The 22,209-nt window shown below is 40.2% G+C and overlaps 1 protein-coding gene across 3 annotated transcripts; it reads left to right on the top strand.

The window, feature by feature from the left end:
* The first annotated feature begins 83 nt into the window (after positions 1-83).
* f8 (coagulation factor VIII, procoagulant component) lies at positions 84-22,065 on the top strand. Of its 3 annotated transcripts, XM_079669414.1 has the most exons (27): positions 84-312; positions 905-1,005; positions 1,215-1,337; positions 5,223-5,435; positions 5,898-6,080; positions 6,218-6,321; positions 9,965-10,085; positions 10,190-10,466; positions 10,544-10,709; positions 10,855-10,942; positions 11,490-11,701; positions 11,864-12,008; positions 12,361-12,570; positions 13,275-14,113; positions 14,230-14,372; positions 15,225-15,390; positions 15,581-15,820; positions 16,000-16,228; positions 16,335-16,517; positions 16,715-16,831; positions 17,301-17,372; positions 17,537-17,622; positions 17,735-17,890; positions 18,477-18,621; positions 18,714-18,862; positions 20,881-21,063; positions 21,215-22,065. In XM_079669414.1, exons 1-27 carry the CDS (start codon positions 125-127, stop codon positions 21,368-21,370), a joined length of 4,995 nt encoding a protein of 1,664 aa, XP_079525540.1. In that variant the 5' UTR covers positions 84-124; the 3' UTR covers positions 21,371-22,065. The 3 variants fall into 3 exon arrangements, with proteins under 3 accessions (XP_079525540.1, XP_079525541.1, XP_079525542.1); XM_079669416.1 differs by lacking the exons at positions 84-312; positions 905-1,005; positions 1,215-1,337; ... (1 more) ...; positions 5,898-6,080; positions 6,218-6,321 and adding exons at positions 6,777-7,084; positions 7,797-7,875; positions 8,241-8,339 and having other exon boundaries at positions 8,969-10,085; positions 21,215-21,872; XM_079669415.1 differs by lacking the exons at positions 84-312; positions 905-1,005; positions 1,215-1,337; ... (1 more) ...; positions 5,898-6,080; positions 6,218-6,321 and adding exons at positions 6,774-7,084; positions 7,797-7,875 and having other exon boundaries at positions 21,215-21,876.
* The last annotated feature ends 144 nt before the right edge of the window (positions 22,066-22,209 follow it).

The following is a 22,209-nucleotide window of genomic DNA, read 5'->3' on the forward strand; positions in this document are numbered from 1 at the left end:
CCCCCACGTGCAACCCCAGCTCCCCTACTTGTCCTTTCCTCTCTCCACCCCCCCTCCCTTTAAATGTTTCAGCCCGCAGGAGGAGCAGCAGAGCCAGGGCAGTGTTTGAAGAGACTCGGTGCAGATGACCGCCATGAGAGCCGCGACTCTCCTCCTCCTGCTGCTGCCGCTGCTGAGCCCCTCCGCCGGGCAACGGACTCCCTCCGCCGGACTGCAGAGCCCCTCCACCAGGCAGCACTATTACATAGCGGCGTTAGAGATCGGTTGGGACTACGTTTACCTGGACGATGCTGACCCAACAACCGACCAAAGGTGAGTAATCCCAATGAAAGCATCTCACTCTATTATGTCATTTAGGCAGGCATACATGTAAACCCGTTTAGTTTTTTCAAATCTTACTTTGCTTACAATACACAGTCGTGTTTTGATTATATTTTGTATAAACTCTCAAGTTACAATCTATAGGAAATGTTGATTAAGATGGCTTTTTAGATTGTGTTTTAGAATGTCTGGTATCGTTTGGTATGATTGATAACCTGTATTTGTGTCATTACCTCATATCCAATTCAAAATGTATTTTATTCACTAAAAATAGGTTTAAGTACATGTTTTTAAATATATACTGATCATGAGGGCTGGTTTTAAGTGGTTGTGTTAATAAATTGGTATGGTTTGGTTTCATTGATAGCCTGAATTTGTTTCATGACTTCATAGCCAAACCTTATTTTTGTATATAAAAATCTGACAATAAGTTGTTTTAGGCTAACTTATTTTCCTATTTAAGCTTCTGTTTTTCTTATAATTTATTTGAAACAGAAAACTCAAAATCCATTAGGATGGTAATTATTCAATGGACTGTTTTTTAAGTGGTTATTTGATTAGTTTGGTTTCTTTCCTTTTTCAGGGGGAGATCTAAAGATATTCCTCAGAAATACGTCAAGGCTGTCTACAGGGAGTATACCGATTCCACATACACTGTCCCCAAGATAAGGCCAGCATGGAGAGGTAGGTCTGCTTTGAAAAGGTCAAAATGTAGTTTTTCAGTCAAGACACTCATTTTAAGATATGGATGTTGTGGAAAAATATAGGTTTTGCCTGCATTTTCAACACAAAAAAAAAACACGTTATAGTTGTCCTGTTAGAGAGGATGCTTCTTTTGTCCTAAATTAGCAGGTCATGGATGACTAATGTATGCACCTTGTGCCTGGTTGCAGGTATTTTAGGCCCGGTGATCGTTGCCCGTGCTGGGGACAGGGTGGTGGTCCACTTCAAAAACCTGGCGTCTCAGTCCTACAGCATCAGCCCTGTGGGGGTCACCTACTGGAAACACTCTGAAGGTAGAGAACTGAATGAAAAGAGCTGAGTTCATCCATTGAACATTTTTTAACCCTAACCCTTGACTCAGCATTTTCACTCATAATTGGTTTTTAATTTGATATCCATGTTACAGCTTAGATGACTCAATGGTAGAACACTTACTTGGACTTCAAAAGCTTTAAGGAGGAAACCAAATTACTCTTACTCATACAGTATGATGTTTGTTTTTTTTAAAGTACATTTTGGGCCAATAGAAATGATGTAACTGAAAAAATAATAAAAACCAGAAATGTATCAGAAGACGAGGGGTTATAAAGAGTTGTATTAAGAGATTCAGAAACAAAGTTGCCTCCTCTTTCTTGAGAAGTGGCAGCGAGCCGTCGGTATCATTATCTTGTGTGTGCAGGTGTTGTGCAACATGTTGGTGCCCAACGGTCAGTCTTACAGCATCATGCCATTCAATAACCAAATCCAGCTGAAACACAACTATCCCTCATCTGAGAAGCTTTGTGAAGTTAATACCCTTTACAGAAGGCATTGGCAATTTGTCCATATGCTCTTGTAGATCCAAAGCAGTCAGTTCCTGTAAACTCCTCATGTCTTCCTGCCACAGGGTAAATTCCTATAATGGAGTTCATTATAATCTGGAAAGCTGCACCTGTCATGTCCAGGACTGAGGTGCCATGAAGCAGATCTAATCACACTTACATGTCGTCACCTTCTTAAACTAATGGCCTAAGTCATATTTTAAAGTTTTTCAAAAAAACTGAACCAAATATAGAATATATGATATATATTAATTATTTCACACAAAAAGGTTATGACAATTATGACTATTGACATACAAATAACACTGTCTGTCAATTGTGTAAAATAAGAGGATAAGATGACTTAGGCCAATTTACGAACATGTTGTTGTGACTTAGGCAATTTTAAACCTGACTTAGGCCTTATTACTTCTGGAGTAAGTGACTAAGGCAAAACAGTGCACTTCTCTTTTCCCGCATTACTGTGACGGACCATGGGGCTGGGTCAGCCACAAACAGCTTAAAATGCTAGAAGAGCATACAGACACTCAGGAAACAGAGGGCAGTTTGGCCGTGGTTGGTCCTTTAATTCAATATAGCAAACTCATAAGGTACAACTTAAATCACTCTTAGCTAAATAAAACAAAAGGCAAGTAAATCAAACGCTGAGGAGGCATGTGCCTCTCCTCACTACTCCCTCCAGCTCTTCTTTGCTGTGTTTTTAATTGCAGCTAACCCTTTTCCATTTAAAGGTCCCATGTCATGCCCATTTCTACTGATCATTATTCCATTGTTGAGGTTTACTAGAATAGATTTACATGTTCAATGTTCCAAAATCAAATTGGTTTTCTCATACAGCATCTCTGTATGCTATGTGTATTCACTCTCTGTCCTACACGGCTTGCTGGAGCTCCTTCCCCTCCCTATGAGCCCACTCTGCTCTGATGTGTGATTATGTGTTACAATGGCGTTTGTTAGCAACCAGAAATGAGAAACAGATGAGAATGCTGCGTGGGGTCTGGGTGCCGTGTTGGCGGGACGTTGCGGGGCTCGCTGCTCCGCCCTTTGAGACTCGAGGAGCCGACAGTGTGAGCTGTATTACTGGTGTCGTTTCCTGGTTGCTGCGTGGCGTCTGCGAGACAGCGAGACACAGCGAAACTCAGCCTGAACTCAGTCTGAGCACACACACGTGAGTGTCTGGCGAACAGTGAGTGGAGATCCACACAGCTGCGGCTGAGTGTGTTGGCGAAACTCCGCGGAGTATTGCGGCTGAGAAAAGATAAGGCTTGAGTGAGTGTGTGTGTTTGAGAGTGGGTGTGTGTGTGTGTGTGTGTGTGTGTGTGTGTGTGTGTGTGTAATTATGTGGCAAACTGTCAAAAAGTTGATGACACTCGACGGGCATGACGTGTTTCATGGACTGAAGGTCCTGAAACTTCCTCTCCTTGATTGGCAAAGCATCAACCTCAGCAGTTGCAGCTACCTGTTGATAGGCAGAAGAAAAAAAGCTTCGCACACTTTAAGATTCGTTCCATCCTGAAGTTTCAGTTGGTAGGAAAATTATGAACTGCGCCTGGATCCCTCACCAACTTTCTTTCTTTCATGGCAACCTTTGTGACCAAAGTGGTGACGTATGTTCTTCCCAGTTGTCCATTGACCAAACTTTCTGAAATATCCACTGCCTCTGCTCTTCTGTAATGGATTGACAGTCTCGAGTCGTGACTCACTGACAGAACTTCGAAATTGCAGGGAAGGCCCATAGCCTTTGCAGCTATTTCTTTGCCACCTTTGGCCTTGTATGCCATTCCTTTGAGACGTATCTTCCTGGATTCATTTTGCTTCCATGTTTCTGGGCCGAGGTATTTATGTTGTTTCCTTTTGACCGTATTGTTTTCATACACAACCTCTAGATGAGGAGCATAATGTTCTGAAGTTGCTGCCAGACTGTCTTCATTTTCACGAACAGAGGACTCATCAGAGGATGGATTGTAGTTTGGGTCTATGATAACATCATCATCATCATCATCATCATCTGTGTCTTCTTCATGGTGTGGACGGGTCTGCTTGGCATCTTCAGCAACACTCTCTTCTTCAATGAGAGTGTTTAAGTTATTGTCTGCTCCATCTGACACAGGGTCTTGGCCTGGTACATGCTGCTCCATCTCTTTAACGACGGTCTCATTTTCATTGGATGATTCCTGATCGGTGTCTGAAAAGTCAAGTGCATCTCCTACCAAAAAGGAGTAGGCGTACGGTCACAGCTGTGTGATCATTATGAAAAACATTTTTGTAATTGCACTGTGGTATTAATACATTAAAGCTATTTTGATGAATATTATTTGGCCAAATTCAATTAAAAAAACATTTAATCTTTCCTAATAAGATGGAAATGTAATGTGGAAAAAGGAGACAATAATACAATATTAACAATTGAAATGTGCCTTTCATAATTATGCAGTAATTGTAACCGTTACTTCTGAAAGGTTAGATTAGTTTTTAGATGAGTCTTTACTGTCCCAGAGGGAAATGTGTGCATGCTTCATGGAGCTACAGTATCTACATTAGCTGCAGTAACTATAGTACCTACAGTATAGCTTCGGTAGCTACAGTAACCATACATCGTGAAAGTAAAAGACTAAATAACTACACAACATGTATAGCCTAGCCTATAGTATAATATAGTATAACATCACTTACCAACAGGGGATAAGCCCTGAACCATGAAAATAACTTAATTTATCTGTTAGTTTTTCTTTTTCTTGAAGCAGCCATTTTGTAAAGCTTGTCAAATGGCCTAAGTCACAAGACAATGTGACTTAGGCCATTATCTTTTTTAAATATATGGCCTAAGTCACACTCTTGACATAGGCCATTATACTATCAGGGTAGGAACAACACTATCCTTTCAATAAGGATGTAGGCAATTTTACCAGAGGTGGCCAGCATCAAGGAGAGATGATTTAGGCAAAAAAACATTTTCTCCAAAATATGACGAAGGCCATTAGTTTAAGAAGGTGACTATGTGATATTTAGGATGAAGAAAAAGGTTGCTTCATGTCTGTCTGTGTGCACATGTCCGGTTTACGTCCTTATCTCACATTATCATGAGTCAATGCTTCCCCGTTTTTACAGCATTGTAAAATGTGGTCTTACTTTCACCTTGATTTTGTACAGTATGGTTTTATCACTCAAATGTTCCCAGCTTTATTTAATTTTCTAATAATTGTGTTTCCTGCAATGTAACTAAATAATTTCTGTATTTCAGTATTATTTTAAATGTTATTTTCAATGTCCTTCATTTTCAAAAGGCAGTGACATCAGATTTCCAACTTTAGACGTTTACTGCTGAGGATTCATGCTGTTATGGTTCTTTCTTTCCAGGAGTCGGGTACGATGACTCCACAGCAGGCCAGGAGAAGGAGGATGATGCCGTCTCTCCGGGAGGATACTATGAGTATGTGTGGGACATCAGCCCAAATGACGGTCCCACCTCCAGTGACCCCGAGTGCCTCACCTACTCCTACTCATCCCAGGTGGACACGGTCCGAGATGTAAACTCAGGACTCATTGGTGCTCTGCTCATCTGCAAATCAAGTTAGTAGGGCAAAGGGCAAATACCCAGCATATCTTTTCACCTAAAAATACTCATTATGTCTTGTGTGTTAATATAATTTACTCATTAAACTCACATTTGGTTACAAAAAAAAAGGTTTTGAATTCATTTAAACTATATCAATAATACCTTTTCAATACTTGTTGAGACTTTTAACTCAAAACTACACATTTCATCCTCATATTGTCGCTAAAGGAAAAGTCAGGAAATCACAGTAGCAATGAAATAAATGGGTATTTTGATATCTGAAACAAATATTGGGCAACCCATTCATAAACTGTTGGAATATTTCATTCTGGACAACGTTTTTGAAAAAGGGATATTAGAAAATAAGTGAAGTTACTGTGATATTCTTGTGAAGTTAAACTGTGCGTTAGAATCCCAAGCATATTCTCATATTTGTCCTCACATATTTTGAGTGTATGGTTGTGTGTCTTTTCCAGGTGCCTTCACAGATGATGGCCAGAGGAGAAATCCTGCATTTGTCCTGCTGTTTGCTGTGTTTGATGAGAGCAAGAGCTGGTATGGAGAGGTGGGAGAGAGGAAGAGCAGAGAGATGTTCAAGAGGAGTATGGGCATAAAGGAATACCACACCATCAATGGATACGTCAACTCTACGTTACCCGGTAAAGAACCAGACCGGCTGTGGACATGGTGTTTGTTCCATGTTGTCACGTTGCTAACACTGTGTATCGAGGCTGCGCTGTACGGGGTCCGCACGGGTATTTGGAAATAATTTTTTCTATATATATTTTCTATGTAGGTTTGACAATCTGTCAGAGCCGTCATCATGTGTTCTGGCATGTAATTGGGATGGGCACAGCTCCAGAGATCCACTCCATTCAGTTTCAGGAACACACTCTGCAGGTAATATTAATTCAAGTTTTCACATCAAAGTCCAAGCAAATAGCTTTTCTGGATAAAGGGGACATTCATTAAACTCCAGATATTTAAATATTAAAATAATTTTTTTTCCATGTTTTATTAAAAATATTATTGAGTTGCAGAAGACTTTCACAACAGCAGTAATAATGTGTTTACATACATGCTAGCAACATTAAACTATTTGTTGTATCTACTGTAATTCCACTTTGTTCTGAATGTGATGAAAGGTATGTAGCCCCTGCTGAAAAAAACAGCATAGACCAGCTTTAAGGTGGTTGCTGGTTTTAGCTGGTGTTTTAGCTGGTGTTGGGCTGGTTTAGTTGGTTTACCAGGCTGGACAAGCTGGCCTGGCTGTTCTTGCTGGTTCAAGACCAGCCTGGTCAGCTAAGCCAGCATAGCCCAGCATGGATGTCATGCTGGTCTATGCTGGTTTTAGCCATAGACTGTAAAGGTTTTAGCTGGTAGTTAAACTGGTCTATGCTGGTGAAGCTGGTATTTATGCTGGTCTACCAGCAGTCTTGCTGGCGAAACTGAAACAGACACAGACAGACAGAGAGGGCGGGAAACGGGGGAACGGCGAGACGGCAGTGGTTGAAACAAAGCGGTATGTATTGACTGGCATGGTTAACGGTCGAGGAGTGAAGATCAGTTGAGCGTTTCTTTGACTCCGTCCAGCGGCTGCTCTTCTGAGGCACCGCTCTGACAGCTCTGTCTACTGGGAAACGCGCTAAAAGTCCTTCTGGAGGTAAGCAACACTACACAATTTCACCAAGTCTTAGAGTAAAAGCTTTCTCGAAGGTTCCTTTTGCTTTCTTACGACGTTACGTTAATGTTAACTTAACCTTACGTTTGCTAGGAGGTTAGCTGTCTTAGCTAACAACAGTTAGCAGCTAACGTTTTCTGCAGTATGTGTTTCCCCTGAAAAATGTGATGTAGTTATTTAAGGGTAAGTTAACTTAACGTTATCTTACAAGTTGAGAGAGTTGCGTTTTGTTTAAAATCGTCAATATAATGCCATTAAAGGTTTTGTGTTGAATATGAAGTTAGCTAACTGTAGCTCTCTACCAAAGGTTAGCATTTTAATCTGTACTTTGTGTGGCAGCTCGCTTAATACAAATAAAAGAGGGGTTTTGTACTTCATTGTAAACTTTTCTCAAAAATGTGTGTTAATCTACCTGAAATTGTAGGGACAGTTTTTTTCTACTCAATGATTGTACAGACCATTGTTGAGGAGATGCAAAACATATTGTAAATTAGTTGGGTCCGATATATACTTTGAGTAATGTTACTTTGCTGCTAAAAAATGAAACATTATCAGATGAGGACATCACCAAAGTGTGTGAGTCTGTCAAGGGATTTGATCTGTTATCTGCATGTCGTACTATGTACACACTGCTCTGGTATTAATTACAAATATAATTGTAAAATGTAAGTCTCCCGCTCTTGTCATCGTTCAGGCTTTGCATTTGAACTCCTATGACTGGTTGCAGACTTGAAGGGAACGACTTCCTGGCCTTCCTGACATCCAGGGAAAAGGTATAATCCATTTCAATGCCAAAAGCAAGTTATTATTTTTTACTTTTTTAATAGGATTTTTTGGGGAATTTCAGTTTTATTGGAAAGTAGAGATGTACTGGAAACAGATATTTGAGATGATATGCAGCAAAAGGCCGAGCCGGATGGTTGCTGCTCCGTGTGGAACTTGTTCTATCAGGTAAAGCACTTTGGTACCCAGTTATTTATGGTATTGAGTTTGAATTTAGCCTTTGGAAGGTATTTTCCAACAGTGCATTGTAAAGACTGAAAAAACAGGCTCAGGTTAAAGCTTGACATGATTTGGTCTTTTACTTAAGAGGATGTTTGTCCTCCTGTCTTCTCTTATTTCCTTATCTTTCTTTCAGGTGTAACATCTACCAATGGTTGTACATGACATAGACCTCCTCCACCTCTTTGCTGTCCTACTATTCAACCCTCCTGATCAGAGCCTTTCCTAAATAGTGGTAAGCTGTTTTACAGTTCAGTGTACGTTAATTTAGCAACTTAATGCTTTACTGCTGTTGAATAAACCCTATATATATATATTAGGGCTGTCAAATGATTACAAATTTTAATCAGATTAATCATGATTAATCACCATTCGAACTATGTCCAAAATATGCCATTTCTTTATGTATATTGTTGTGGGAATGGAAAGATAAATGAAAGAAGGCGGATATATCCATTTAACATACAGTATGTATGTTTATTATAACATTTTTCTGTGTCAAAATGAAAGACAGCCCACACACCTATCAATCATCAAACCGTGAAATGTCAATGAAATTCTTCTGACCTGAGATCCTCCAACAATGCAACATATGTAATAAAATACAAAATAACAAGTGTGCAAAAAGTTTATATACATGTAATATGATAAAATATGATATTTACAAGAACAGAATATGAAATTAAATAATGTTAATTAAGAAAGAAAAAAAAATACGGTGTATTCTGTGGATAATAGACCCAATCACAGTGAATGTTCAAAACTAAATTTGATACATTTTTCTTTTTCATCTCACAGTGCATATATTTAAATAATCATAACACAAAGCTAAAAGTTAATCTGTTTTTCCTTTCTCTTTTCAAGAGTGCTTCAGAGGATGGCTGAATTCACCAAACGTGGAGAAGACCGAGAGGGCCGGTTACTACATTTAAAAAAAAATACAGGACCTTGTGTAAAGCGGAAAGAAACAGTTGAAGGAAACTGCTTAAAAATATGAAGAAATGGGTGTTTTGAAAATGTTTTGAAATTTGTGTTAATGTTCATTGTGTGTGATAAATTATGTTCCTGCTTCTAATTATTTGATGTATGAGTATTTATTTACAGACAATACATTCTGGTACCTTTCTGATAAGGTAGGTGCTCTGATCTGAAATGATAGATGTTCATTGAGCTACTGCAATTGGGTGAGGGTGTTTCATCATCATATGACCAGCTTAACCATTAAGTAATTCCAGCTAAAGTTCTACTCAAGATCATACCTGTCTGACCAGCTAATGGTGACCAGCTAGAACACTGTGACCAAACCAGCTATCCTGACCAGCTAGACCACTGTGACTACCAGCTAAACCAGCTATCCCGACCAGCTAATGGTGACCAGCTAGACCACTGCGACCAAACCACTTATCCTGACCAGCTAAAGTGTCCAAAACCCCTCTAAACCAGCAAACTAATCCAGCCTAATATTGTTAGGCTGGCTTACCAGCCAGACCAGCCTTGTTGGTCTAAGCTGTTTTTTTCAGCAGGCACTTGCTTGAAGGAATAGTATTATAATTTTTTTTAAATAAGCTTTCCCCCTGAGAGCTAGATAAGAATATTTCTACCAAATGCACAATCTCTCTAGGTTAAGTAAAGAATTGAAGCCAGGAGGTGATTAGCTTAGCGTTAGGAGTGAAAGTAAGGCAAGGCAAGTTTATTTATATAGCACCTTTCAAAACAAGGCAATTCAAAGTGCTTTACAAAAATGAAAGACATTAAGAAACATATTATAAAATGGCATTTGAAAGTAAGGGTAAACAGCTAGCCTAGCTCGGCAGGCACCTCTGTAGCTCACAAATGAACTCTCAATTTGTTATTGTTTAGGTCTTGAACCATCGTAAAGTCAGCATGGAGGTGACCCCTATGACATTCATCACTGCAGAAATGAGACCTGCTACTGTAGGCCGCTTCCTTATGAGCTGTCAGATACATGCTCACCGCTACGGTAACGAAGGCCGGATACGTCTCTGAGAATTTTTTGAATTAGTTACAACATTTTCTTTTTAAATAAAAATTCTTGTTGTTTTTGTGCACTGTTGTCCTGCCCAGATGGTATGAACGCTCTCTTCACGGTGGAGAAATGCCGTGAGCCTGTCAAGCTGCCGGGGCCGGATCTGCGTAAGGTCAAACACCAGGACTACGGGGACGGCAGTGATGACTACAGTTATGAATATGGGAATTTGTTCGACATCATAAGCATTCAGCCTAAGAAACCAAAACTGCAAGCAAGAGCCAGCAGGGGACAGCTTCCTAAAATCTGGGAGCATTTCATTGCCGTTGAAGAGATCACCTGGGACTACACCCGTCATCTCAAACCCACAGATAGGTAGGAAAGAGGGGAAGAAGAAGAATAGCAGAAAGTGAAACTTTAACTGATTGTTTATTTTCTCTTTGACATAATAGTGAGTTGCAGTCTGGATATTTGCCTTCACATCCCCATTACCTGGGTTACAAGTATAAAAAGGCGGTGTTTGTGGAGTACACAGATGGATCTTTCACTCAGAAAAAGAACCCTTCCAAATCTTTGCTTGGTCCTCTTCTGAAAGGAAAAGTCAAAGATCAAATCCATGTGAGTGAAGACAGAAAATATGCAGATTGGATTTTAAAATAATACAAATTTGAGAAACTAAAAGATATCCATCATTGAACAAAAAAAGAAGTAAACTTTGAATGACTTTCTTCTATTCTCCTGCTTGTTTGAATTGCATCTCCAGATCACTCTCAAAAACATGGCCAGTCGCCCGTTCAACATCTATCCCAATGGGCTCACCAGCATCTCTCCACTGCCAGGATATGCAACTGGTAAGCTTAAGCAAGGACATCAACCAGAGGAAACTCATTATAGTTTATCATTATTAATAGTACAAGATCGCAATAAAACTCTAAGCTAGTTAAGAAACTGACAAATCTACAGAGCATGTTATTGCGTCACGGACTAAAAGGGTCTGCAGATATCGATGCTTACAGCGGCAGAACAACATGTAGTGTTTTTACAAGAGTAGGTCACACCAAAGCTTTGGTTAACGTTGATAAATTATTAAGCTGTTAGTTAGTTAGATGGACAAAGCAGGACATTTTCCCCCATTCCAAAGTCTAAATCATGCTTCATTGAAACCGTATTACTGATTGTTGGGAATTTAATATTTTTTTATCCTGAATCAGTAAGTGTTTATTCCCTCTTCAAAACCTGTAATTTTGAGGAAAAAAAAGGGGGAATGTCTTATGTTTTTAAAGCACCATGATTGTTACTTCTGTGTTGTCTTTAGTTATCTCATTCTCGCTTCATTTTTTGTTGCTGCAAATTCCCAAAGTTCTCAACAAGTTTCATCTGATCTGATCTATTAAACAGAGAAGGACTTGCGCTCCATGGGAGTTCCCCCCAACGGGACCTTTGGCTACGTTTGGAGACTCACTATAGATGACGGACCCCTGGAGGGAGACCCCCAGTGTCTGAATCAGCTGTATCAGAGCAGCGTCTCCCCAGAGAGGGACCTGGCCTCGGGGCTGGTGGGAACACTGCTCATCTGCAAGCACGAGACCATGGACACCAGAGGACGACTGGTCAGAAGAACAGAATAATAATAATATAAAAAATGGATACACTGTTAAATTATTATCTGCAAATATCCTTTCAAAATGCAAAAGATGCAAACTGCCATGTTGTCTCTAACCTGAACTAATGTAATACTATTTCTCTTTCTCTGAATCTACTGTTGCATGCAGTTGGGCTCAGATAAAGAGTGGAGCCTGATATTTGCTGTGTTTGATGAGAACAGAAGTTGGTACATCGATGAAAACATGAAGAAGTCTAGCCAAAACTCAAGTAACACTTCAGATCCTGAATTCTACGACTCTAATGTCATTTACAGTAAGTTCACCTCAGAGTTAAATCCGTACATGTACTTCTTAAAGCCATTGTTAGTGGAATAATCAAGAAAGACTAATTTAAACCTGCAGCAACTGCTTTATTTGACCATAAGAGGCATATTCAAGGGATAATTGAAGGCACTCTATCCTGTTGTCATTTTGTAAATAATTGTTTGTAGTTGTATGTATTTTATATTGTTTATAACAAATAAATCCCTTGCTGCTATGTTCACACACACAGGTATTCCTGTATTACATTTCTTGTTTTTCTTTGTATGATTTTTTTTTAAATTATATATAATGTGCCATCAAATCATTAAGTTGATAAATGTGAATTTCCCTTTAAATTTCAGGTATTAACGGCGTCATGTTTGCCGGCCGTCAGTTCGTGGTGTCTAAAACAGACGTGGCCTTCTGGCATGTGGCCAACGTGGGCAGCCAGAGCGACTTCCTCTCCGTTTACTTCACGGGAAACCTCTTCCAGTACAAAGGCCTCTACCAGTCCGTGCTCACCCTCTTCCCCATGACAGGCATGACTGTTTCCATGGAGACTGAGCTGATGGGTAAGATTGTAGTCTAATTTATTGGCAGGTGAAATCGAATTTGAAGTAGCTCATTAGTTAATGTTTTTTCCTTAAAGGCCACAGACTCTCTATGGAAGCAATTTTAGCCTGAAGTTGTTGCTAGTTGTACCTTGGAAGTTCAGCAATGTAAACAATAATGTAGGACTTTCAAATAATTAATTGAAATTGCAGATAGGATGCAATGATATTTGACACCAATAGTTCATACAATAGGATTGCCAAGTACATGAGCGTTATGTAGCCGAGTGGATTTAGTGTGTTACATAAAACTGCCACAAGTTGGGTTTGAATCTGGTCTTGGTACCTTTGTCCCATGTTCAGCCCTTTATCTCTTTCCCTCGTTGTTGCACTTGTCTTTGTTCTATAAAGACAAACAGGTCCTTTCCTCCAAAAAAGTGAATTAAGTTCAATCTAACTGTCACTGATAAAACAAATGTTGGTGGCCCAAGTGGCTTTCAAAAAACGTATAATCAGAATAACTTAGACATTAGAACACACAAGACACATCATACAGTCAAAATAAGTAGCAACAGTAAGGTAACAAAGATAATAAAAGGTACTTCTATTTCATACAAAACCTATAATTTGTGGACCAACATAGTAAACAGTTGATTTAGGTGTTTTGAAGTGTCAAGTAGCACCACAGTGTTTTGCTCTTCAGTAATATTAATGTCTTCTTTCAGGTGAGTGGGAGATCAGTGCCTATGACGGCAGACTGAAGAATCGAGGGATGAGCATCAGTTACTCCGTTCGCCATAGTGACGATGGAGACCTAGTCGATCGTGTCGGGCTTGAAGACGATATCTCTGACTATATCGATGAGATAGATCTACAGCCGAGGGGCAGAAGATCTGAAAATCGCACCATGTTGGTTCGAGTGTGTAGGAATCCTCTTGCTAGTAACAATACTCAATCAGTGAACACTTCAAGTCAAAATGTCACGACTGATAATGAATGTCAGCTGAAGAAAGTGATAGTATCATCTGCTGAAGCCCAAAATCCTGACACGGTGTCAGAGGGAATCCCACAGGATGTTTTGGAGGAATTGGAAAGAGACGGGGACTGGATCGTTTCTCAGAATGAAACTGAAGCTGAAGGACGCGGCAGCAGGTTTAAAAGAAATGCAGAGGGAAACTGGACGGATGTAGATATCAGTTCTGGTTCTTCAGAAGACGGGGCAACTGGGATAGAGATCGGAGAGGAAGTGCAAAATACGACTGACGCTCTAGTCAAGGTAAAAGCAGAGGAAAAAAGTGAAACCCCAAGCATGAGTAACGGGACGAAGGAAGATCTCGAAGAGAGTAACGATATCTTCCTGAAAAGCAATCCACAGCTGAACGTGAAGATCTCCCCTTTAGAGCTAAGCCTTTCAGAAGAAATGCATCAAAACCTAATACCACAAAACCACGTTAAGGCTGAACGTGAGAGACTTACATCAGATCTGCTGGATCTGGATTACAACCACACTGCTGATCAAAACATGATCAATCTGTCCCTCGAGTATGACGACTACAGCCAAGAGGTAGCCAACTTTTCCGTATATTCTACATTTATTAAGTTTATATTATTCCATGCGTTTCACAAATGTAAAACGCTTTCTCCCTCTTCCACAACAAATGCTACATTTTTTTATTTTAGGTGAATGGCACTTTAGATTCATCTGCCACAGATAACATGGACCTGCGCTCCGGACAGCCCAAACTTCGCCACTACTACATTGCAGCAGAGGAGATCAGCTGGGACTACGGCATCAGGAAGCCCCATCAGCTCATCAAACCCACGTAGGAATAATAGCTCATCCAGGTTTCCATGCTGGACCTTTGTGGAAATCATTTTTCCAGAGAGAGAGAGAGAGAGAGAATTTCTCCCGTGTTATTATCCAAAGTTACTGTAAACTTGAATAATGTACATTTGAATGTAATAATTATGTTGGTTGTTGTTTGTGGAAGCGCCAGTGAATGAGCCCCATTAACTGAGTTTTAAACATCACTTTAAATGGAAGATCCCCATAGGCCCCGATCGGTATCGGCCGATACTGATTCTGGCAATCGGAGCATCCCTAGTCAGCACCTGTCTGACAGCTTTCATTCAAATACATATTTTGAGTCCCTATTTATGGCAGAATGAGGTGACACAATGGCGAATGAGCCAATAGCCCACTGTTGAAATCCCCTACTTTTCCAGTATCACGAGCTGGGTCTGTGACAACACTCACGATGTTAAGAGAAAACGGCTACTATGGGAAAACAAACATAGTGAGATCAATGGCTATAGATAATGAAACACAAATCCTCAAATCAACAGATATTTCAATCCTATCAACCAACTCTCAGCAAGAAAGAAAAATAAGCAATTTACACATTTTCCGAGAACATTTTCTTTATGTTTAACTTGTTCTCCTCTTCTCTCCTTATTACACTATAATGCTAAATGTTTTTGATGTATCATTTTTTATTTTGAAAACGTTAGAGTGAAAAAACCCTCTAAATCTACATGTTTAGAAGCAACAGCAAATGTTGGTACGTTAGCATGCTAATGTAGGTGGTGAATGCTTTGGTTTTTTGATAGCAATGTCAAGGATTGTGACAACTAGGTTTAGGGCAATCAACGTTATTGACTCAGCTCCTCTCTAGAGAGATGCGTCGAGGGATGAGGAAGTTCCTGCCAGAGTACAAGAAGGTGGTGTTCAGAGCCTACAGCGATATCGACTTCCTCCAACCTGTAGGCAGAGGAGAGGCCCACGAACACCTGGGAATCATGGGACCTTTCATCAGAGCCGAGATGAATGAACTCCTCACTGTGAGTGATACTGTTGCCAATACAATTAAAATATTAAACAGCTTTTTTTTTTCTTTTCCACCGTTTTTCTTTTTCTTTTATGAAACATAAAAACAAATTCCAACAATTATGAAACATAAATTGATGCTGCAAAATCCTCACTTTTTATTTGTGCTTGGTGACTCAACTTTTGCCCTCTGTCTTATTGCAGGTGATCTTTAAGAACAAGGCATCCAGGCCTTACTCCTTCCACCTTCAGGGGGTCTATGACCGCAGCCAGGGGGCCGGCATGGGCCAAAGCCCCGCCTCCTCGGCTCCCCCCGGGATCCCAGGAGAGCCTGTGGCCCCTGGGGAGGCACGGACCTATAACTGGAAGATAACCAGGAAGCATGGACCCACCGACGATGAATTTGACTGCAAGACGGGGGCTTACTACTCCACTGTGGACAAGGTCTGATGACTCTTTAACTTTAAACTGTTTAACCTTATCTTCCATGGTTAATCAACATGTAATGTGTATTCATTTGTATTTAATCTTATCAGAAATTGACTTCTTTTTAAATTGACTCAAAAACGTATTTTATAGACATTTGATCAAGAGAAAACAAGTATTGCTTTACTTTGCTCCAGGAGAGGGACCTTCATTCGGGTCTGATTGGTCCGCTGGTGATCTGTAAGTCTGGAATTCTCCGGACTCGTCAGAACACGCAGCGGGACGTCCAGGAGTTCGCTCTCCTCTTCCAAACCTTTGATGAAACTAAAAGCTGGTACCTGGAAGAGAGCCTGCGGCAGCACTGTGCCCCCCCCTGTCAGGCCAACACTGAGGACCCCTGGTACCACATCAGCAACAAGTTTGCATGTGAGGAAAATAAGGTTTAGTGTTGGTGTTATGTTATAATGAGCTTTCTGTAGCCTCCCTTTTTTTTTCTTTTTTTCTTATAAGTAATGCCTATGTTTCTCCTTAGCAATAAATGGTTATGTGGCGGAGACACTTCCTGGTCTCTTGATCGCCCAGCGGCAGCGCGTCAGGTGGCACCTGCTCAATGTGGGAAGTGACGGAGAATTCCACGCTGTGCAATTTCATGGTTTGCCTTTCACTGTTCACACAAAGGAGGAACACCGTATGGGGGTCTACAACCTCTTCCCTGGTAAACACACACACACACACACACACACACACACACACACACACACACACGTTCATATTTATGTACTTGATATATATTTAGAAACTTTTAAAAACATTAAAAAGCAGCCATCACTTTCTTATTTCTATTTAAGTTATTAGCTTATTTGAACAATATTCTTGACTCTGATTTTTCCATGTATTGCTGTTCATCACCAGGAGTGTTTGGCACGGTGGAGATGAGACCCCCCACAGTTGGCACGTGGCTGGTGGAGTGCACTATAGGAGATCACCAGCTGGCCGGCATGAGGGCCCAACTCCTGGTCTATGATCCACGTAGGTCTGAGCCGAAGATGTACCGTAGTAAATCAATTGATTTAGATGTGCCCCTGACTTTTTGTTAAGGACAACCAATCAGTCTAACCTTTACCTTCTCCAACTCACCAGTTCAGTCCAGCTTGATAGGAGACACTTGATACTGTTATTGCTCACAGTCGTATGTTTTGCCCACACTCTTACTCTTACTGCACTTTGAATTGTTATATCACATTGTATGAATGATCTGAGTAGCTTTCTACACATTTCCTTTCTGTAAATTGCTATTGTGTAATGAGGATTTCCTATATTGCTAAGTCGAAGATCTGAGGTAAACTTGTCCAAATAGACAATGTTTATTTTAGTACTGTAACACTGGTTGAAACTTGTATCCAGGAAGCGGTTGTTTACTTTTCCATAAATACTCTCATTGAAATGAATTTTGGGAATACATGTTTTAAGCTGGAACCTTTCTCGCACTGACATGCAGGATGTGTCTCCCCTCTGGGGATGAAATCTGGAAGGATTGAAGATTCCCAGATTACAGCGTCAGATCACATAGGTAATATAATACTGCCTTTTTTATATTAAAGGTCAAATACACAAAGGAGACCCTGTTCATGTGTCAATATCTGCACCTGAGAAAACACCAACTTAATTCAATCAGAAACCCTGTAGATAACACACACTTGAGTTGGATAATAAAACATCTTTACATGTGTCCAGGTGACTGGGAGCCGAGGCTGGCGAGGCTGGAGCAGTCGGGTTATATCAACGCTTGGATAGGAAGAAACCAAATGTCATGGATACAGGTAACAGTTAAACGTGACATTTAGTATTCTGTGATGCTACATCCTAATTGAATATCCTCTGTGTAATGTCCATGTGTGAAACAGTAACACAGTGAAATGTGTGTGTTATTAGGTTGACCTGCTGAGGCCCACTCTGCTTCACGGTGTGCAGACGCAGGGAGTCAGCTCCAAACTGAGAGACAAATACATCGCACTCTTCAACGTCTCCTACAGCCTCGACCAGGAGACTTGGACCACTTACAGAGGAAACAGAACCAAACAGAACAAAGTACGTTCTCTGCTGTTTAACCCTTTCTCCTTTTTTAGCATTTTGAAATTAGGCTGAAGTGAATACAAAAAAACGCCTTCCCCCTGCTTGACTCAGGGAAGATCTTGAAACACTTTATCTTGCCTAGCCTTTGCAAACAAGATTTATGGTAGATTTATTTATTTTCATTGATCCATGAAAATCAAACCAGGTAGACAAACGTTAAAAGTTAAGATTTTGAAAAAGGACTCAACCCATGACATTTTATTGATTTGTTAGCTTCCATTATACCAAATCTTAGCCACAATTTTTTAACCAAGAGAAATAAATAATTGTGGAGGGGAAGAGACCTCTTTGCATCATTTGGGTGATAAACGATGAGTCTTAAGGAGGAGTAGCTGACTGCAATAACAGCAATGGCACTAAACTCCGGATTGAGAGACACATTGTTGCCGAGAAATACATATTGTGCAATTAAAAAAATATTTCTGTTCAGCAAGGGACCATTTGAGCAGCTGCATAACCATGATATCATGCTTTTCATTTTCTAATATATAAAGTCAAGGCAGTCAATTGTTTATGTTAATGGATTAATTGTTGTTTTTAGCTATTTTATGGCAACATGGACAGCTCCACGGTGAAAAACAACCCCTTCATTCCCCCATTTGTGGCTCGCTATGTCAGGATTCAGCCTGTAAACTATGAGCAAAAGCCTGCTCTCCGCCTGGAGCTGCTGGGCTGTGATCTCAACAGTGAGTTGCTCTCACAGCAGCAGAAATTAATGGAGTTCATTTGACTTTATTTAAGTGTTGAGAATGACTCATCTGTGTGTGTTTGTGATCAGGCTGCTCCCTCCCTCTCGGGCTCCAGAGGGGACTGATTCCTGACTCCAACTTTAGAGCTTCCTCATTTTATTCCTCTCTGCTGCGCAGCTGGAGACCCAGCCTCGCCCGGCTCCACCAGGAAGGCAGCGCCAACGCCTGGAGGCCAAAGGTGAACAAAAACACACATACTGACCCAATGCCATGTCATTTACACCCCGAGTGATAGAGTAAGCTAAAGGACTTTTGACATTTAAGAAAAAACGCTGAATAGCTTCTTTTTTTTTTAACACTTTTTTTTTTAAAGTTTTCATTATAAAGAAAAATTATACAGAATGACATTGAGCAGTCAAATACATACTGTAGATGCAACAGTGCACATTTAAACCAGACTGCCACAAAGCAGATCAATATACCCCCCACCTCAGCATGAAAGAAAACAAATAAAAAATATAAATAAAATAAAAAAACGGAGTAAATGAGATAAGTATACACGTTCTCATAATAGACACACAAACATTTTAAATAAAACGACAAACAAAAAGACAAAATATATACAACACCTACATCATTGCTTTACAAATTGTAGTAGCCCAGATTTCAGCAACACTCAAATCTATACTCAATCATCTTCAAAGAGTTCAGTCCAGCTTGCACTTCTCTACGTGTTTGATCAATGGCTGCCAGGTCTTGTAAAATCTATCCGGAGATCCCTTCAGAGTGGACCGGATTTTCTCTAGATGCAAAAACTGCAACAGATCTCTTATCCACTGAGTATGGGTGGGTGGTGATTCATCCTTCCATTTAATAAGAATTAGTCGTCGAGTTATCAAAGATGCAAACAAAATAGCATTTCATTTGTATTTTGGAAGTTGAGCGTCTTTAGCAACAATTCCAAACAATGCTGTCAGTGGAGACTGACTGAGAGGAATCTAAAAATATCTTACCAGTACTTGCAAATGAATAGCTTTCTTGCCAAGAGAAAGATTGATTTCATATCTGTCTGATAAATATGAATGTCCAACCAGGAAACAGTTAGCTTATCATGAAGACTGACAGCAGGGGGAAACAACATGTATAACTTACTAGTTGAAAGTCTTCCTGTCTGCCATGTCTTGACCAGGTCTCTTGAGAATGTGACCCTGTGTCTCAAGGAGATTACCTTTATGAATAATTATTTAAAATAACATGATAGATAGGATCAATAGTGGGCTCTTTCAGAACTGTAAACACATCCAGCACTGATGTCAAAGTGTACCAACACAGCCTGGAGCTCGCTGCAACACCAGCAACAGTTTCCTTATTGGTGATTCAATTATTTAAAATGGGGGGGGAAATGAGGTCAACGTTTGTGGTTTTGCTGTGGTTGGAAAAATAGGGCACTGCCAGAAACACTTTCCAAGTTGTTAAGTTTCCTAACAGTAATATGGGAGAGGAAGTGGTGTGGTGTTCCCTTCGGCCATCCCGACATCTGGTTTCTGTTTCTCGTTCCTTTATCATGCACTTCATTCAACCGCTGGTAGCTGTTTCTTTCTGTTAAGAACAATCCTAATGATTTGATTGGTTTTGAATTCACTGTCACATGACTTCATATTCACATTTCCTTTGTGCAGTTCTGATTCTCTTGCCATGCAAAAGGAGTTTGACAACAATAATATGTTATACATGCATGAGTCTTCTCAGTGACTTTAGATCATATTTACCATGGAGCATTAAAGTTCCTTACAAATCTTAAGGTCCCCATTGCTCCCTCTATGCCAGGGTTGGTTGGCCTGTATTGTCCATCTGGCAACTCCGTATTTAAAAGGTCGTTTTTGAACTTGCGTCAGTCTAATCTATGTACATGTTTACATCTGGAAATGCTGGAAGACACCATCTACGCTCTGTGACATAGATGCAAGACATACTTGCTATCTGTTTTGAAAAATTGGATTTGGATGAAGGTACATTATCTTGTGGATGCTTTGACCAAGATATTTGCTATTTGTGATCTTGATTTATTTGGTATGCTCACGGTAAACATACTTTTAGTATGCTGTTAGCAAAGTACGTAAGTAGATGTATATCTGAAACTGTGTTATTGTGTCGCTGTTTACTTTGTCCGGACAATCTTTTAATCTGAATCAAGCTTTTTTTCATTACTTTCCTTGCTGACATCTACATACATCTCCTCTGCCCTTTTCCCTCCAGAACAACAACCCCCACGAGTGGTTGCAGGTTGACTTGGGGAAGGTAAAACGAATCACAGGGGTCCTAACGCAAGGAGCGCGATCAATTATGACCAAAATGATGGTGACAGAGTTCTCAGTCACCGTCAGTCATGATGAACGTTCCTGGAGCAGTGTGCTGGAGGAGAGCTCCCAGAGAGAAAAGGTACACAGACAGTTTACTGATCATAGTTTCCCTCACTGTCTCGTGGAGCGGACAACCCACCAAAGGAATCCTATTGAAGTGTGTGATGTGAAACATGGTCTTCACTTTAAGTTGTATCTACCTCCATTTTCTTTTTTCTTTATTTCCTCAGATATTCACCGGGAACAGCGAATTCGAAGAGGAAGCTCTAAATGTTTTTGATCCTCCTCTGTTTGGCCGTTACCTCCGCCTCCACCCGCGCGGCTGGATCAACGATATCGCCCTGCGTCTGGAGGTCCTGGGCTGCGACACGCAGCAGGGGCGCTGACACCGCTCGGTAAACTCCTGGAGGCCATGCAGCCTTTTTTAGGAGCTAAATGTATCCTTGTTTCATTTGGAAACTTTTCATAAATAAGTTATATAGGACATGTAGCTGTTTCCTATTAGGCCATATGTTTGTTTACACTTCCACCTTTTTACAAGATCCATTTATATATGATTATTATATTTACTTAGCAAACATGTTTGATGTCATTTTGACAAGGATCTAGTCTATATATAAGAATGAAATAGGATTTATAACAGCAACAGTATTTGCTATGCTACGGAGCAAACCATTTTAGATAACACGTGTGTAAATATTTCAGATGGATGTATAAAGTTTGATGGTTGATGTATATTGTTGGAGAAGATTGTATTCTGCTTTATTGGAGTTTATATAAAAATGCATTTTAAATGGTTTCACTGTCATTGATTTAAAACAGAAACAGGACACACACTTCACTTCCAGCTTCCAGTTTGCTTTTAAGTTTTTGTATTTGGACATTTGAGAAACACCTCAATGCAATGCTTCCTGTCAAATTCTTCGTTTCATAACAGGAGAGGATGTAGCGCTTTCTGTTTTTGCTTTTGTTTTCTAAAGCACATTCTCTCTGTTCTTCCTTTGTCCCATCTGTCTTTAATCTGTCCAAAATGTTCCTGGACTCTAATTGTAACTTATCCGCCTCCACCCGGCCCTCCCTGCAGAAACAATGAACAGCTCTGCTCCAAGATTGTTCTGTTATGAGTTCAAATAAGTAGTCGTGTTAAACAGAGGAAAAACAAGTACTTTAGCAGCCAAGGATAAAGTGAGGAGGGGAAACGGTAAGAAGAAAACAAAGTGTGTGT

The sequence above is a fragment of the Notothenia rossii genome (assembly GCF_949606895.1).
Source record: "Notothenia rossii genome assembly, chromosome: 3".
In the NCBI taxonomy this organism is placed as follows: domain Eukaryota; kingdom Metazoa; phylum Chordata; class Actinopteri; order Perciformes; family Nototheniidae; genus Notothenia; species Notothenia rossii.